Below are 17,955 nucleotides of genomic sequence, written 5' to 3' on the forward strand. Positions count from 1 at the left end.
TGGTTTATCTGGTGTTTGATTTGGAAGCCGGGTGATTCTAATTTCTGGGCGAAAATGGGCTTCGCGCTGGAGCGGTCGAAAATGAGCTTTCCACCCTTGTCTCCACAAAATCTACCAAATCGCTCAAATTCGCCTTTTATAACAACAGAAACAACAATAGACAGCAAGTGAGGTAGGCTTACATTTAGTTTGAGCCTAACATAGACATTCCTGATATAAGTTTAGGATATTACGACTCTTCAATATTCTCCCATACATTTCTTTATATTTCGAACAAACGACCAGACACGCCCCTATGTGGGCTTCCTGTGCTTTGTGGTGATTGGTTGTAACCAAATGAGCGCCGAATTCAAATTATGAGACACTGTACACCTACTGGAACAATTCTCTGTAACTTGCTGACGTGATCAGGCTGAGCTTTAGAAGAGAGAAAGAACACGAAGGTGGGACCGGCCTTTATCTCGTAGCTATGAACCATTCAACATAAAAAAATTGCATTGTATCAAGATGGGAAATCTTAGAGAAAATGTAGAGTGCGCAATAACGCTGGAAGAGTGCTACCAGAATGGGTTCAAAACGCGGGCTGAAAAACGTCCATTAAGATCGCCTTGTGGTCAAATTCTCAGTAACCTAGGAGTTAACTTAATGACCACAATACAAGCTTTATTTTTGAGGATTTAAAAAGGAATAGCAAGTAAACTTCAGCCATGTGTGCTTGTGTATACAATACATCGTCCGGCACAGCGTTCGACTAAGGATTCAGTAGCACATGACATGACATGAAACTCCTAAAATTAATTACGCCAATTCATCGTTAGCTGCTTCAGAAGTACAAACCTTTCGAGAAATAAACTTCTCGCAAAATGGCTCACAGACGTGGGCGAAGGTTTCTTTAATTCTCTGGTCTCGATTCTTCAACTCCTCTTGGGGAGTTACCGCTCGAAATGCAGTCTCAGCAAATCAAGGTTTGGCGGCGATCTTTTGTCACTCACGGGAAAATTCGCAAAAATCACATAAGGCTTAATTCCCCTCCTACGTCTACTGTCTCGTCGTTATACATAAGAAACACATAAAATGTACTGGATAAGCTTCTGCCATTCATTCTATGGTGAAAAATTTCCCGAATTTAAAAGATTTACTGTTTGCAGACGACATAAAAGCACGCTTCGGCTAAAGCGAGTATTGAAACTGAAAAACGACTCTACATCCGTAGATGATTCCTTACGAAAATTTGCATAAGATTGTAATACAAAACCGGAAAACTACCGTGACCCTGACTCATAAACAAAACAATGAAACGTCCAAAACCGGTGTAGGGAAATATTTTACCCTAGAGAGTTGTTCAAAACGTTACTGAAATAAGAGATTTAAACCCATCTACTTGGAAGTAACGAGAAGGTCGAAAGATGAATCCCTTTTTTCCTTCAAGTGATGTCTCAGCGCAGTATACATAATACCTTCTATAACCCCGCGTTCCATCCCGACTCAGTGGTCCCAATATGGTTAATTTCCCCACTTCGGTGCGTAATTGTATCACTATCCTATAAAGAAACTACTATACAAAAATGCTTTTCAATTTTTCTCTGGGACAAGTCAGTACTGAAGCATCAGTTTGTCTTTTACAACAACAAGTTTGCGTTACATCTCAATTCCGGTAGAAGGAATATTCTAAGCTGCATGCTTCCTCAAACAGTGGCAAAAATATATATTTACTTAGCTTTGTAAATTAAATTGCAAGGCTTTACATCGCAGCACTTTGCAAAAGGTCCGGGAATTGAGCTACTGAATAGCAAGTGTAAATCGCTCAACTGATATAAAATATGGTCATGGCTTTGGAGGGAAACATGCATAGGCTGATAACTTTTTTTCAATATTGGGCTCTTCCAGTCTTTTCTTGTTTTTGTTGCTGTTTTTTTTTTAATGTTTATTTTAAGTGCTTAATACTATACTTGCCTCCTTGTTTACGTTTTTGGCAATCTACCTCGCAAATGGATATATTTAGTCGAGCGTAAAAGTGATGCTGCGCTTTAACTGACTTTCCTTAAATTTTGATCAAACGCGAGTATGGGAGTGTAAAGTTTGCATCATAGAACGGTGAAGCTCTCACGGCTTGATGGTTCCCCATATCTTTTTTCGATATAGACGCTTCTCAGTAGCTCTGCTACTCTCACGGCCGGATCATAACTGTAGGATACTTCTTTGAGTCTCGGTCATCAACAAAGTTAGCAAAATGTTATCATTAGAAGTTACTCTTCGAAAAGAAATGTAAGTTCTCCAAACAGAATGTCCCAGAAAAACAGCAATTTTGGTCCACTCAGAAAAAAAGTGAATAATGTCCGTACTTAATATCACTAACATCGAGTCAAGAAAAACTTTACAGCCCCCCGTACCCGGCCTCTTTAACTTCATTGACCCACGCTTCCCCTCCCCGACATCGATGTCGTTAAAAACTGGATAAAGCGAGCAGTAAGCACGAATAGACGAGAAATATCTACCAGCCAAATTTGCAGTAACGGAACTCCCTTAATCCGACGCACAATAATGATATTCATCGCGTTAAGTCATCAGACAGAATATGCCTTGAGTTGCTGTACTCTAGATGCTTCCTTACTTCATTAGTTCCGTGGGCCATTTCTTATAAGTGTAAGTAAAGTAATATAATTCTCTTATCGCTTCTTGCCCCTATTTACATATACTTGAAGTTCATGATCCATATTCAAATATATCGCGGTGTAAATACCACAGAAGTCTAGTCTCTTGAAACACTTTAGGCAGGTAAAAAGCAATCTACTTTAAGCATAATTAAGAATCAAACCTCTTCCCAACCAACTGTAATGGCTACCTTATTAATACGGAAACAACTAGTTGAATGTGCAGCAAGAAGCACGTCAAAACATTAAGATGAGAATATCTAAACAGAGGATGATTGCATCGTTATATTTAAAATTAACGGTACAGGTCTCTCCTGCTTCAAAATTATTTACATATTTTGGCTGAGTAGAAGCCTTGGTCGCATCAACTTGTGCGAACCTGCTACTTTCATGGGTAGACTCCATCAGATTTAAAATGTAGCTGTCTAACATGACATGGCGTGACTCGAAAAACTAGAATACGACGAGGCTGGCTTCGTTTCTGACACTAATATAATTAAATTTCTTTTCACTGATAATTTCTTCAAAACAGCCACTGTCTGAGAGACCCGGTAGGGAAGGAGAAGGCATTCATAGAGGCAGCCTCTGAGACACGCTCCGAAAATCCTGGGAAATTACAAAATATATAAGTTCGCCCATTGATTCAATATACCGCAAAGGAGCTCCGGCGCAGAGTTTTTAACTAGGATCTTTCTATCTAAAAATACTTCATCCTACTGGGGGTTTTGAATCAATACTCCAAATGGTGTCAGAGCAACTGAATTATCATAGTAATTAGAGCTTAGGTGTCGCCTCCAATGTCTTTTATTTCAGAAACAAATTCGTTAGCAATTCCAGGTCTCTAGTACTTAGTTAGGGTTAGGGGTTGACCGAAAGCCGTTTAACGACCAAAACATTTAGCCGTTAGGCGTAAAAATTGAATAATTTTAACCGTTGGCCGTAAATTGACCAAAATTGTAACCGTTAGCCGTAAAATCCTCGGAGACGCTGTTATATAAGAGAGACATTGCGATCGATTATGTAATACTTGCAAATTATTGATAGACAACAGAATCGCTGTCTGTGCAAAATTAAAGAAATGCTGATGAAACACGGCAACAAAAATAATTTTGTTACGTTCCCTATTTACAACCAACGTGTTAGACTGTGATCAGAATCGACTGCAGTAAATGGTGTTTCACTACAAAACTGAAAGCAGTGAAACCAACCGGAGAAACAGATCGTCAAATGACTTAGCTGCACAAGAAGAAAGATCTGAGTGTATGTAATATTATTGCTTTATATTATGACATTTCAGTGATTCGTTAACGTACTATAGTAACTAGTTTTCCTAGTTGAAAAAGCCTTGCAGGTTTGATGATATTTACAGCTAATGCCAAACTGAAATGGCAAGAGCAACTATAGTCCGCTTGATGATGTAATCTATGGACTCGTAACTAAGACACTCAACACTTACAGTTCTCTCTAATCTATTTATTTAAATAACAGTCAAGTACCAAGTAAGGTTAAGAGTGATCATCAAATTGCATCGTCTGTAGACGTAGCAAAATCGTTAATCAGATGAGTGAAAAAAAAAATGCAGCGTCAAGTTCACGATTTGGGAAACCATTAGGTTTGGTCTTCCAATGAGTGTGCTTCACTGGATGTTTTCTGGGATTTGAAAGCATGATTATCTGAGCGAGGTTTATTATTCAGTTATTGACTAACATCACGTAAAAACCGACAAAAAAAGTTCAAGTTATCAATTATGTAAGGCACATACATTTGTAACCTCGAACCATAAAATGCACATGTAACGCGTTTCTATAATGTCAGAACCCTTAATATGGATAAGGATAACCAAGGTTACTGCATATCCTGTTTACCTCAGTATGGTTGCGTCCACGCAATCATGCATGACTGCATTTTGATGAATAAACAGCTTCGCAGTACTGATTCAACCGATTCAATCTATCATCTCATAAACTGCGTCCTGCTAAGCGCGAAGGTTTTTCTCCGTTCGTCCTTTGATGACGACAAATCTAACATGGAAGTCTAAGAAATTATCGATTACATCTCAAAGCAAGACAGATACACAGCGACAAAACTAGTTAAAAGGTGGAACCGGAGTAGCAAATTACGCATGCGCTATATAACAACAAGTGACCCAGCACAAAACAGACATCCGTTCTGTGACTGACCACACATCTCTACAGTTTACCAGAAGAGAGCATCACTTGAACTGCAACAGAAGAAAGACAGAAACTACCCTTGCCACTTTCGTCAGGAGAGAATAATGCTCATTAATCGTCACGTTTTCAGAATGATAACTCGATGCTCCTTGGCAATCGTACAGTTGAGCTCTTCGTTATTTTTTTCGTTATGCCGGTATATCCTCGTGCCGAATAATCAGAACAAACCAGATCCTGTTGAACATCATTGGCCTGAAGGTAGGAGCACGTCAGTTTGGTACATAACTACGAATCGTTTTGATCTGAGGGAGAGATTATTTTTTCAAGTTATAGACTTGAGATACCCAAAGATTAATTTTTTCGATTTCTCTCTGACCAAACTACCATATACAACTTTATGTATCAGTAATTTCTATTCTCAATAAGTTACAGAATGAATTCGTGCAACATTTTCAAAGAGATTTTTATGAACTTCATACATTTGCTCCTTCTCTTTTTTGTTAGGTACAACCCCAGTTCAGTGCATAGAGTATGTGGCAGATGACCTTCTGGTTTGAAAAAAGAAGATGTGAGAATCAGACTAGAATGTTTGGTGTTGTAAATTGCGTAAAACTCAATTATGGAACATTTTAACAAAATACGTAGTTGACTTTAGATCAAACAGTTTAAAAACTCAAGTAATCAACAATCATATATACGCACAATCGGCATTCGTACATACAAGCAATCGATAATCGTACATGATGCATATGATTCTCTTAGGTCCAAGGGGCCTGTGTTTCATTTTTTCTTTAATGCCTCACTACACTTGTCTTATTTACCTGCTACGAGTTCAAGTTCAAGTCAAATTCAGAAGCAACTGATGAAAATATGCAAACTATTGATACACAACTGAATTCGGGGATTCCCCTTTAAGTTATTAATGCTGCATACCGTAGTCAAATAGACTTCAACAGAATCAGGAATATTTAATGCAGTTTTATTTGTTGTGACGCCCTCTTCGTTATGCAGAGATGGAATTCTCTGATACCCTAGCCCGCTATATATGTAAGTGAAGTCATTTTATGCATGTGTTATCAGAAGCAGAGAGTACAAGAAAAAATTTTGCATTTGGAAATTAGTTTTATCGACTACACCGTAAATCCCAGATCTAAAGCGCTCACAGAGTTCTACTAGCACACTGAATCAGGCCAGATTTTCCTACATTAAGTCGTTTCGTTCGATTGAATATCGCATCGTTACATTCCGGGAACATGTCTAAAGTCAAAAGCGATCGGGGGAACAACTAAAGAAGTTTTTGAATTACTTGTTGTTATCGTCTGCGTCGTCCATATCTCAATTGTCGGAAATAGGGTTGTGCCTCGACTCGTCGGAATTTCAATCAGTTTCAGTTATTCTAGTTACTTATTCTCACCCATATTCACACTTATCACTTCTCTAACTGACTGGGCTTAAGTTGTGATCAACATATCCTATGCGCCTTAAACTTGGATTGCTTCCTCGTAAGCCATGTAGCGAAGTGCTGCGAAGTGTTGCTACGGAAGTTAGAATGCTCGTGTTGTTTACAAAAGCTCACATGACAAACCTATCTCAGTTATTGAATCGAAGGGAAGACAAGCACACTATCGACGAGTAAACAAAATCCCTCATAGCTCCTACTTTATCGTTAAGAGTGACGCTTAGATCCCATAAAAATGTTAAAGATATTTTTTAAACTCGAGCTTTTTATCTTAACTTTCAATTTCGTTTGTATAAATACGGTTCGTAGAAGAAGTGACCTGGAATAACATTTGACGATAAAAACTTGCGATAAAACGTTGCTTGATAACATTGTAAAATTTAGAAACGATAAAAAGCTATAGAAAGCTAAAATCGACGACGTTTCGACGTTAACATAACGTCATTATCAAGTCAAGAATGAAGAAAAATAAGTTAAATAAGTTAAAAATAAGTTAAATGAAGGTAAATAAGAAACTGAGTGGCCGCATCAGTATTTGACATTCTTGCAAGAGTATCATCAACGTATCTTCTGTACAAATGAGGCATCAAGCCCTCACGTGTGAGTTTCTCTTCGAGATGGCACATGAAGACGTTCGCCATTAGAGGGCGAAGACTCTTTATTAAAGACAATGTTACATCGCGCTTATGCGCTATCGTCCACAAAGGAGGCTTTTAATGAAGAATGCGCCAAATTGCGCTCCATTTTTATCGCTATTGTTTTCATTGAACAAAGACTGAATGCATAATTAATGTATGGGGTTATATGGTACTCTTGCCAAATCTTCTGTAGGCACAGCGGAGAGAAATGCTCACGAGAGCAACATAGTCAGAATTAATCTACCATTCAAAGATCAGGTTTCAGCTAACTCTGTTCGGAGACAGCTGTGTGTTCTCAGACTAGGTTTACACTAGAGGAAATTGTTCCGGATTCGTGATGAATCCGAAACGTTTTAGTACCGGAGTCATTTTGCCGTTTACACGAAAGTGGACGAATCCGAAATAAAAACTTCCCGGTTTGGTCGTGTCTCCGGAGATTTTGAATCCGGAATTTAAAGTGGGAACTTTGAATCCGATAACTTTTGAATCCGGAAAGTTTTGTCGTGTAACCGCTTTTTTTCTCGAATCCGGATATTATTTCCACCTGCAATCTTTTTAGTTTGCGGTGAAACCAAAATGGATCTAGGGCTAACATTGCTGGCGGTCTCCGGTTCCCTAATCTTGTTGCAGGTTCAGGCGATAAATGTTATCATGTGTACCGCAGTATTTCTGAAGAAACGCAAATTATTATTGCAAGGAAGTTTAACGTCAGCCACACTTAATCGCCGACGACGTAGACTGCTTGGCATCTGTCCAACTCAAATTTGCCTCAGTGGCATCTGGATCTACTCTAGCTTTTTTGGGGGAGGCATTTTCACTTTGTCAATCGAACGACGAAACAACACTGGGCTTGGTAACCATTCCATTTCGAATGTTCCCGGAGTTGTCGTTGTGGGTAAACGGTCAGGAATCCGAATATCCTTTCAGTGTAAACGCCTATGAATCCGAATACTCCAAAATTGATGAATCCGGAAACATTTACGAATCCGGAAAACTCTCCTCTAGTGTAAACCTACTCTCAGTAATAAGATTGGCCTCGTTTTGCAGCCAGATTTTGTAAGCAAGAAATTACAACAAGACCTTAAACCTAAAGAACCCAAGCCATCAATTGTTAATCAGCGATGCGTTTTTTATCATTTTGTGCGTAATCTGTGCGATGCAGATTATGTCGGCTATACGGCCCGACACCTTTTTCAACGTGTCGCTGAACACAATTGGCAAGCATTTTCATGAAGCGCATGGTAGGAGGGATCGTTTGAATTATAGTCATTTTAAGATTCTGAGAAAGTGTCAAAGCAAATTTGATTGTTTAGTGTTTGAAATGCTTTATATTAAGAAATTCAAACCTAATCTGAACGTGCAAACTGACTCCATACGTGCTAAAATTTTTGTTTAACCCGTAAATTATTTTCTCTTATTGTTCGTTTTTAGTATTTATAGAACTTATTTTTATACATTCTTGACTTGATAATGACGTTATGTTAACGTCGAAACGTCGTCGATTTTAGCTTTCTATAGCGTTTTATCGTTTTTTAAATTTTACAATGTTATCAAGAAACGTTTTGTCGCAAGCTTTTATCGTCAAATAAATACGGTTACCTCAGTAACCAACTGGTGTTTAATATAAAGCTGGTCTTTAATATAAATATCGAGGCGTGATATTGATGTACTGAAGCTAAGAATGAATACCAGATGGTTGTATTTTATCTAGTTTCTATGTTAGAGCAAGACAAATCTGAAATTTGCATAAAAGTTTTCTTGTAGGTTTGTTCGGGTGAATTATGTTTAGTCAATTCAATTGCAGGCTCTTCAGACTTTTGGAAGTATTAGTCAATAGAAGTGTCGACGTTCACTTGCGCGTTTACTAAGTTACCACCTATTGTGACCAGAAGAAGATCAGATCATTTTCTGTTGTTATGAATAGTACACTACGTTGCTCACTTATCAAGTTCATCAGCTCAAATATCGGGGTCAGCTCCCCACTATCAAGTTTCAATGACGCCTCCAACTTTAGTTCCAGTCAGAAAGTGCTATAACCAAATAGGGATTTTGCCGGATCATTGCAAGGCCCTCCGTAGTGCTTCACGCAATCAACAAATATCGGGGTCAGTTCGCTAAAATATCGAGTCCCAACGAAACCTTTAAAATTGGGTTCCAGACAGAATGAACCCTGGAAAAATGATGATTGACCGATTAAAACACTAAGATCCTGTCATATATACACATTGCGTATGTGAGAAAGATAATCGGCCCCAGTTTCTGACTCTCCCGCCGTTTAACTGAAGCTTTAGTCGCGTTACCTTCAAGCAAAAGCTGGTCATATTACTCCCGGCATATTTTAACTCCCCTTATTTCAACCTTATACCACGGAGTTCAAAATGTTCATTCGACGGGGGAGTGCAGTTTGCCATTTTCAATTGTAAAGAAAACGTTCGTTGTTTATCATAGTAGGGTTCCTTACACGCTCAACAGCGCATATCTTTAGTTTCCCGGCCGGACTACACATCTCACTCAACTACTCGCTCACTTACTTCAGAGTTGGTCTCATTATAAATTTCAGTTATTATTAGCTCCTTCATTAGCTGTTTTACAAAGAACCTGTAAAACCACTCACTATGTATACAAAAAAAATTCTCTATAAGGCTGACTCTGCAATGCCAAGTACGTTGCTCCTGAAGGTGAAATATCTTCATTCAGGAGTGCAGAGTGGTACAATTATAAAGCCACATAATACCTGAATTCCTTCTATCTTTGAAAAACGTTGCTTATTCACTGATTTCAAATTCTCTTATCCATTTCTTTTAAGGGAGCCATCTATACCAACCTAGGATACATCACTGATATCCCCTGAATGCCGGGTTATACGTTGTCTAAGAACGGCACAGTTGATTCACGTTATTTGTGTTTGCTGTGCCAAAACATCCTCAAAGATCCTGTCCAGACGGGTTGTGGCCATGTCTACTGCATCTCTTGCATCTCAGACCTCAAGAGGTAAGCTAGAGTCACCGATCATAATTTTAATTCATTTCGAAATACAAGCCTATTCAGAGCACCACACTGCAGAAAAAGAATCTTAAAGGCTCATGCAGCTTTTGCAGAGGTGTTCGGTAAATGTATGAAGGGTTTGGTTCGAGTTAGTGGGGGTTGAGTGCACTGTGAAGAAAACTGTAAGATACTTTACTCGCGTAAAAAAGCTATAGAATTGCCTACATCAGCATCATCAATAGTGCATTCAACTTTTAACACTGAGAATAATTTTTCAATAAACAGGGATGATGGAACCTATACCTGTCTTGTTGACAAGACACCCTTTGCAGCAGACCAGGTAAATATGTAAGGACGCATTCTAAACATGAGTAAGCACTATTGGAGCTAAAGGATATCACAAGTATCTAGCCGAAGACCTGTCCGATAATACCTGTCACGAACAACGCAACACACTTGCGTTACGCATGTGATTTTATTGTGTAATTTAGTTAATCATCGCCATCTTTCGCAACCCCGTAACCCGATCTTTTCACGACGGGAATGACCTTAGTAAGCTTTAAGATACACGCGTTCGTCGCTTCTACGGAGAAATTTAGGAGTTGGAGAAATCTTTTTGCCTTCACACAGCCAGCAGGAATTATAACGTAAGCTTAATTTTAGTTTATCCTCTGCCGCTTATTTCTAATTTTAGTTTATCCTCTGCCACTTATTTCGTTCGTTGACGGAGACTTCTCACTATTCGCAGCTATTCCGTTGCGTAACGCGTAAATTTTTTAATGTTGTAGTTTTCACCGCATGTTTCAGTGGTAACCAAGGAATAAATCGGTTTAAAATCAGGCCTGTAGTGTGTGGTTGAACTCGGCGAACTCCGGATCAATACTTCCCGCAAGGACTTGGTTCGGGAACGCGACAATACCTTTTAACGGAAAATGTTTCTTCGCATGTACATTGCAGATATTCCCCGACAACTTTATGAAACGCGAAGTTCTTTCCCTAGTTGTCGCATGCCCTAATTCACTGGATGGCTGTAAGTGGAAAGGGGAAGTAAGATATATTGAGGTAAGTCAAAGTCAGTAAAGCCAAACAACCAATCACAAAACAAATCGCAAGTACGGTGCATCATCTAGTAAAGTGAGGATAAAGTTTCAATTTAATTGGTTGAGAAGGAGGACCAATTCTTAAAAAAAAAAAAAAAAAAAAAAAAAAAAGAGAGAAAACACAAGACGAACCACTGAACGGTGGGAAACCCCTGCAACGAAGTACACTGACGTTGACCGGTCGGAAAAATTACCCTAATCTTTTTAAGAATAGTGACAATGTCGATCGAAATTGCTATCTATTTAACCTGTAAAACGTAAATTCATTATATCCTTTGCTAATCTCCTCTTGATTTCATTCCCAGTCTACTGATTTTTCGATGCGTTCTGCGAGAAAATCTCTTTGTCTTTTCTCAATCACGCGCGCCGATACGCAAAGAGAATACAATTAATGAACTGCCTTAAGATTGTATAAACTATATTCTTAGTACTAATGCAAAACACGTAGGAAATCTGTTGAACAGTACACAAAGAACGGCGCTTGATAGGGGTACTATAATCTTCTTTTCCTTCTTGTGCAGAAACACCGGTCTACCTGCCCTGAGGAAAAACAAAGATGCTCCAACCATAACTGTGAAGAACGTGTGAAAAGATCCGATCTTCCGCGGCACCAGGAACACGAGTGTCTCTATCGCACCCAGCGGTGCTCCTTGTGCGATGATCTAATGACTGCTGCTGTTCTTAAGGTCAGTTTTATCACCCTCTTAAGTTACTTTTACCACAATAAAACTTTTCTCTTGGGCGTTTTTTAAGTCCTATCGCCAACATATTTTAGTTTGTTTCAAAGGCAATATCACAAGGTTTTTGCTATTCGTAAGAAGTGACACTAAATGATCAACAAGTTCTTTGAACAGGTTGACAGTGCCTCTTTCTTTTCTTTTCTCTTCGATTTTCTGCGTACACTTGCATTCAAACGTTCTTTTATTGAATCATCCCCAAAGTAAATGAATTCTCATCAAAAACTTCATAAATGGTTCCAATTCTCGTTCGTGTTTCTGAATTACTTATGTTTTATATCTATTCCAAATTTTTAGACTCATCAAATACAGGATTGCAAAAAGTATCCCATTCAATGTCGCGGATGTGGCAAAGAAGGAATTCCGCGAGAAGAGGTAGTCATATTTAAAACGTCATCCAATTTCATACACACTTCTCCCGGAGAACAGCCAAAATAGTTCAACTATATCTGAGATTTTCCTCAACTCCGAGGGAGAGGTTTTACCATATTCTTATGATGCGCTACATTTGCATTCGTATGTGTCATTTATGTTGTTGATCTTTTTCATTTTAGTAGTACACAAAAGTCTGTAGAATTAGATCGTGCAACTTAAATGTCCATCTTATCCTTCAAAGCAACCAATACAAGCAATATTACACCACGCATGCTCCTCTATGGTACAGAGATTTAAAAATCCCTTGGTTGTAACCGCTGGGCTAATAACAAAGATTTTTACCTGCCCTTGATCTCAATCCACACAGATGGAGAGCCATGTTAACCCAATTCATGGTGACTGTGAGGCAGTCGAGAGGACCTGTGCATTTCAACAGATTGGTTGCAGCAACAACAAGGTTCGTATCATAATGACGATTTTATTTCATTGCTTTTTCTAAACTTTTGAATTAAAGTATATCCTTCGTAAAGGCCACCTGCCTAAGTGATGATAAAGTTTCCGAGTAGTTCACCCTTCGAAACACAGGCGTATCGATTGAGATCCCCTTCAAAGCCGTTTTTTTTAGATGTGTGGCGTCCTCAAAAAAGCAACGAAAGACATTTAATTGGAAACACTAAATCAACGAAAGTTTAAAAAAAAAATCAGGAAAAAGGCAAAGAGGATTTGTCAAGTAGAGATTTCGTTTGTACACGTCACCCTCCAAAAACGAGGGATGATTTTCCTAATCACTCTTAAACCCCTATACTAGCAGAAAATGAAGCAACCCGAGGTCAAGAAACATAATGAGCTGAGTGCAATTGTGCACATCAATCTACTGCTAACCTATGTCCTTCGGCTCGAGGAGCAAGTGAAGAGTCAGCTCTCTATGGGTGGTGCATGGGGTGGTAGCACCTCTGATCACTGGATAAGGCGATCCGAGATGACCATCGCTAACGCCACGTCCAGCATCGACACACTGGTACGAGAGCAAACCGATTTACGACAAAAGCTAGAAGATAATTCTAGGAGACTGGGTTCGATTGAAAAAGGAGTTTCAACCCATAGAGACCAGTTACCACAATCGGCAGTTTTCTCTTCGTCACAACCACTCCTCATGTCGGACGAGATTTCCCGACGTCTCACAAACGCCGAAAATGGCACCAATAACATCGAGTTCTTGGTAAACGAAACAAGGCGAGAGTTGACCGAAGTGAGACAAGAAGTATCGTCCATTAAACGCCAAATGGACGGTGCAGTGGACAGTATTAGACGACTCGAACGAAGAATGGAGTCTGTCGAACACAATTTGGCGCTCAGAAATGTTGCTTTGTCGGACATCGAAGAACACGTCCAGCAGCAGCAAGTCTCTACATATAATGGGATCTTACTCTGGAAAATATCGGATTTTGCACGGAAGAGAAATGAGGCGATAAATGGGCGACAGGTGTCAATGTATAGCCCGTGCTTTTACACCGGTCAGCATGGTTACAAGATGTGCGCACGACTTTACTTGAATGGCGATGGAATGGGTAAAGGAACTCATCTTTCGCTGTTCTTTGTTGTCATGCGTGGAGACTACGATGCGTTACTCCGCTGGCCATTCAGACAGAAGGTGACCTTCATGTTGTTGGATCAGGATAACGTAGAGCACGTGGTTGATGCTTTCAGACCCGATCCAAACAGTTCGTCTTTCCAAAGGCCACGAAGGGAATCAAACATCGCTAGTGGGTGTCCAATGTTTTGTTCTCTATCGGAGTTAAATAACCACGCCTATGTAAGGGACGATGTTATGTTCCTGAAGGTTATTGTGGATACTACAGATCTCTAAAGTTGCCAGGGCTTTTAGCAAGGTCTAGATATCTAATACAAATATTTCATCAGTTTTATACAGAAAAGGTGAGTAGTTTCCATGAAAGTGTTTAGCGAAAAAAAAAAGGAGCAAAAAACTAATTCATAGCATTTTAAATAATTTTGCATGATGATAGCTGTCATATCAAATGCCCTTGAAGTCCTTGTAATTCAGTAGTTGGAGGAACTTGAAATTTACAGAGTATTTCTCTACCTTACTTGTTCATGCATAAGGTGTATGTTAATCCAAAAAGAAACGTAGTGTAAATGCAAGGTGAGCAACTTTGCGAATTGCCATGCAAGCATTCGTTTGAGAACCACTTTCACTTTGGCTCCGTTTTGATATTGTACAGAGCGTTTTCGATTTTCAGTGCTCTGAAACATGTGATTCTGTTATGGTCCATGAACACTCCACGAGAAGGTTTGCATTAAGGCTAACTAAGCTTATTTGATGCGCCATCAACAGTGCGGGATTCAGCTTTGTACATCCCCTTTAAAAGTTGAACAAGCATTTTATTGACCACATATTTTACGGGAGCTTTTACCGAGCTCTGCTGCAGCGATACAAAAAGGCAGAAGAGAAGAAAAATACAGCTGATGGGCTTAGAGTGAGCTTGCGTTTTTAAGATGATTCTTGTTTTAAAGCAGCATATAATATAGCGATTATCTGTATTGAGTAGAAAATATTTAATACTTTCACAGCTTCTTTGGTTAACCAAGGGGTGGCTGACCTTAGCTAAAATTTGCCAGTAATTTTAGTGGACCCTTAGAGTGTGAATGCTGTATGTAAATTGCAGCCAATTTCACTGTTTTTCTGTTTTTCACTATGTCAACCACCTATAAAATCATTCTAAGATAGTTAGAGTACGTTACGTTTTGCGTGTAAGATAGCTACGTGTCATCACCGCGTTAGAGGCATGTTTCAATTGTTCATACGATGACGAAGCTACTTAGGTGTTGCTCTGGTCGATGTCTTGTGTTCTCTTTTCTTTTACAAAACATAAAACCTTTGTAGAATTTACTCGACGCCAGTTAAAAGGGTGAGGACCTTTTTTTTCGGAAATTTTAAGCAATAGCATGATGAGTGCGATCAGCCGACCCTGAACTCTCAACGGTGACGGCTATCTTTTCACATTTGTCGATTTCTTTGTTTTCTTAATCTGATAAAATTTCAATGATAAGCCAAAACTTTTTCAGAACATTAAAATTCGCGCGTTTTGTTGCTGGCGTTTTAAGCGAGTGCAATCTGAATTATAACATCTTTCCCATCATAATTAACATTATTATATATATATATTTTATATATATATATATATATTTTATATATATGTACTTATATTCTGTATACGAGAGAAACCCTGACCTTGTACACCCCAAATAATCATACTTAGATAGAATAATCAGGGCAAATTTTCTTTTCAAACATTTATTCTATGTATATATATATATATATATATATATATATATATATATACATAGAATATATATATATATATATATATATATATATATTAGATATAGTTAGATATAGTTAGATATAGCTCTTTGGCATACAAAGCTTTGCTTTCATGTCCAAATTGAGCACTCTATCTAGGATGAGTCATTGCCGTTGCAATTGCGCATGCTCGCTAGTTTACTCTAGTTTGAGCACTCTGGCATGGCTTAGACGATACCACAAAGGTTGGGTCGTTTGGGGTGACCGTCTCGGTTCTCCCCCATCCTAGCATTAGCACTGCACTGATGAGGCCCAGAAGGCCGAAACAGTACTGTCTGCAGTTAGTTATATATATATATATATATATAGAATAAATGTTTGAAAAGAAAATTTGCCCTGAGCGGGATTTGAACCCACGTCCCCCTGTTACTAATCAGGTGTGATGACCACTACACTGTCAGGACAACCATGCTGGCAACACGGCAATCAAAGATGTGATTTACGTGATCGGAGACGTTGTCTCCCGGGAAATTTAACTTATATATATATATATATATATATATATATATATATATATACACTGACGAGACCCACATAAGTCGAAACAGTGTGCACCCTGTCTGCAGTATATATAATATTAAACCCCTGAAGAGCGAAGCGATTCACGAAACAGGCTTGTCGGGAAATGTAGTTACGTCCTTTTTTCCTCTCATAATATTTATTCTGCTCTGCTTCAACGTATTGAGCACTGTTCCACGCGAAAATCGACTTGCAGACTTCCTATATATATATATATATATATATATATATATATACTGCAGTGATATATATGATATATATGATATATATATGATAGTGATATATATATATATATATATCACTATCGGTATTAATATTTAATTCAAGAGTTTATAAGCTTAAGTTCGACATATCTTCCACGCATCTCATTGAAAGCGATCTGAAGTTTTTCAAATCTTAGCATTAAGGCAGGCTCATATCTTTACCGAATAATAATAGCTTACTGTAATTACTGAATAATAATGGCTTACAATACGTGCCACACACTTTACTCAATATCTATCACGAAATAGATAACGAGTAGCTTAGCCAATAAGATTGCAGCGTGATGGTACATTTATGCCAATTATTATGAGAGGTTCGTTTGCTCTAATTTTCGTCATTATCATTGTTACTCCATTGTATATGGGCAGTGATGACGTACTGCTTTTGACTGAGTAATATGATGAACTACACTGGTAAAAGACATACCGCAAAAGAATTAGGTCTTCTCAGAATTGTCTAAATTCTTCTAAGAAACTACTGAAACAAGGTAAACTTGTTCGATAAACACCGGTAACAAGACAGAAAATATACTGAATTTGAAAACACAGAAAGTGTTCGAGATATGGTTTATTTCCATAAGGTCGTAGTAGTAGCAAGTAGGATAAATAGTGTAAGAAATATACAACTTTTTTTAGAGACATGTTTCGGCATGCTTATGCCATCTTCAATCAATGAGTAACTGAACGTGAGTAATTATATAACAGACAAGTAGATGAATAAAATATTTACAGCATGATGTAATACAAAAGCGGGTACTAATTACAGCGTGACAACAAACATGAAATTAAAGGTGTGAATTAAAATGCTAGAAAAGTGTCATAATGCTGTAATTGTCTGTTAAGTTCAGGTTTGATCTTATTTATATAAAAAGCTTCTTTGAGTTTTAAATCAACTGAGTTGTTGGCAGAATCGCTGTTTTTCTCTTGCACAAGGCAAAAATTTGTGGGAATAGACCCTGGTTTCAAGTTGACAAGCAAGGAACCCAGGATTTTCCTAAAACAATCGGCTTCATAGTGGTCGCCACATAGCCATTTCTTACAATATGGTTTATTGCTAAAAAGGATTGAAAACCGTACACGTAAACAATTAGATGTTTCTATTAGAGGCCACTTTCTTAATTCAATTTTAGGAGTTTGAAATCTGTAATCACTAACATTACTTAACGTGTTTCGCTGAATCTGGCCACGGTTTGTACACTATCAATATTTTTGGATAAACTAAAGTTGGGGTTCAAACAGCTGATGGTTAGACATTTGTGGTGAGAAATTTATGGTCTAAAATCTATTACAACAAATTTCAGCTAATTTTCTTTATTTGGTTGGTCCTTGTTCGTGTGTTATTACCTAACTGAGGAAAAAAAAAAGAAAATGTAACAGAGGATATCCCAAAGAGTTATCTGTCTTTGAAAGCGTTGGTAAAACAAAAATACAACACCCTCAGCAATAATACTAGACTTCCACTTGAGTTTCATGGTGAGTTTAGGATGACAGATAAGGAAATTAAGGCTGATAGTTTCTAAAGGAACTGTTTGGGGCTGCGTCGGTGGGGGTAACGAAATATTTTGAATATATCAACAAAGTTGACATGGTAAATTGGCCACCGTTACGATTATAAAAGCTGACGTTTCGAGCGTTAGCCCATCGTCGGAGCGACGAAGGGTTAACGCTCGAAACG

At 38.3% G+C, this 17,955-nt stretch overlaps 2 protein-coding genes across 5 annotated transcripts in view; both read left to right on the forward strand.

The window, feature by feature from the left end:
• Positions 1 to 325: 325 nt before the first annotated feature.
• On the forward strand, positions 326 to 17,173 carry LOC111344391 (TNF receptor-associated factor 2). 4 transcript variants are annotated; one of them, XM_088756475.1, is made up of 8 exons: positions 326 to 443; positions 9,726 to 9,910; positions 10,190 to 10,244; positions 10,862 to 10,966; positions 11,526 to 11,690; positions 12,039 to 12,116; positions 12,484 to 12,573; positions 12,925 to 17,173. In XM_088756475.1, the coding sequence occupies exons 2-8, from the start codon at positions 9,771 to 9,773 to the stop codon at positions 13,981 to 13,983; spliced, it is 1,692 nt and encodes a 563-aa protein (XP_088612601.1). In that variant the 5' UTR covers positions 326 to 443; positions 9,726 to 9,770; the 3' UTR covers positions 13,984 to 17,173. The 4 variants fall into 4 exon arrangements, with proteins under 4 accessions (XP_088612601.1, XP_088612600.1, XP_088612599.1 ...); XM_088756474.1 differs by lacking the exon at positions 326 to 443 and adding an exon at positions 3,769 to 3,911; XM_088756473.1 differs by lacking the exon at positions 326 to 443 and adding an exon at positions 5,766 to 5,869.
• Positions 5,781 to 17,955, forward strand: part of LOC111335544 (TNF receptor-associated factor 2) — a 54,530-nt gene continuing 42,355 nt past the window's right edge. Inside the window, exon 1 of the mRNA XM_088756481.1 lies at positions 5,781 to 5,869. The gene's annotated coding sequence lies outside the window, so the exon portion shown is untranslated. The remainder of the gene's footprint in view (positions 5,870 to 17,955) is intronic.

Source organism: Stylophora pistillata, chromosome 4, assembly GCF_964205215.1.
Source record: "Stylophora pistillata chromosome 4, jaStyPist1.2, whole genome shotgun sequence".
Taxonomy (NCBI): domain Eukaryota; kingdom Metazoa; phylum Cnidaria; class Anthozoa; order Scleractinia; family Pocilloporidae; genus Stylophora; species Stylophora pistillata.

What these genes read in the sequence shown, in the direction of transcription:
- LOC111344391 (XM_088756475.1), top strand. Translation starts at nt 9,771, where the DNA reads ATGCCGGGTTATACGTTGTCTAAGAACGGCACAGTTGATTCACGTTAT. An exon ending in TGCATCTCAGACCTCAAGAG is followed by an intron (nt 9,911 to 10,189) that starts GTAAGCTAGAGT and finishes TTCAATAAACAG; the next exon opens with GGATGATGGAACCTATACCT. An exon ending in GGGAAGTAAGATATATTGAG is followed by an intron (nt 10,967 to 11,525) that starts GTAAGTCAAAGT and finishes CTTCTTGTGCAG; the next exon opens with AAACACCGGTCTACCTGCCC.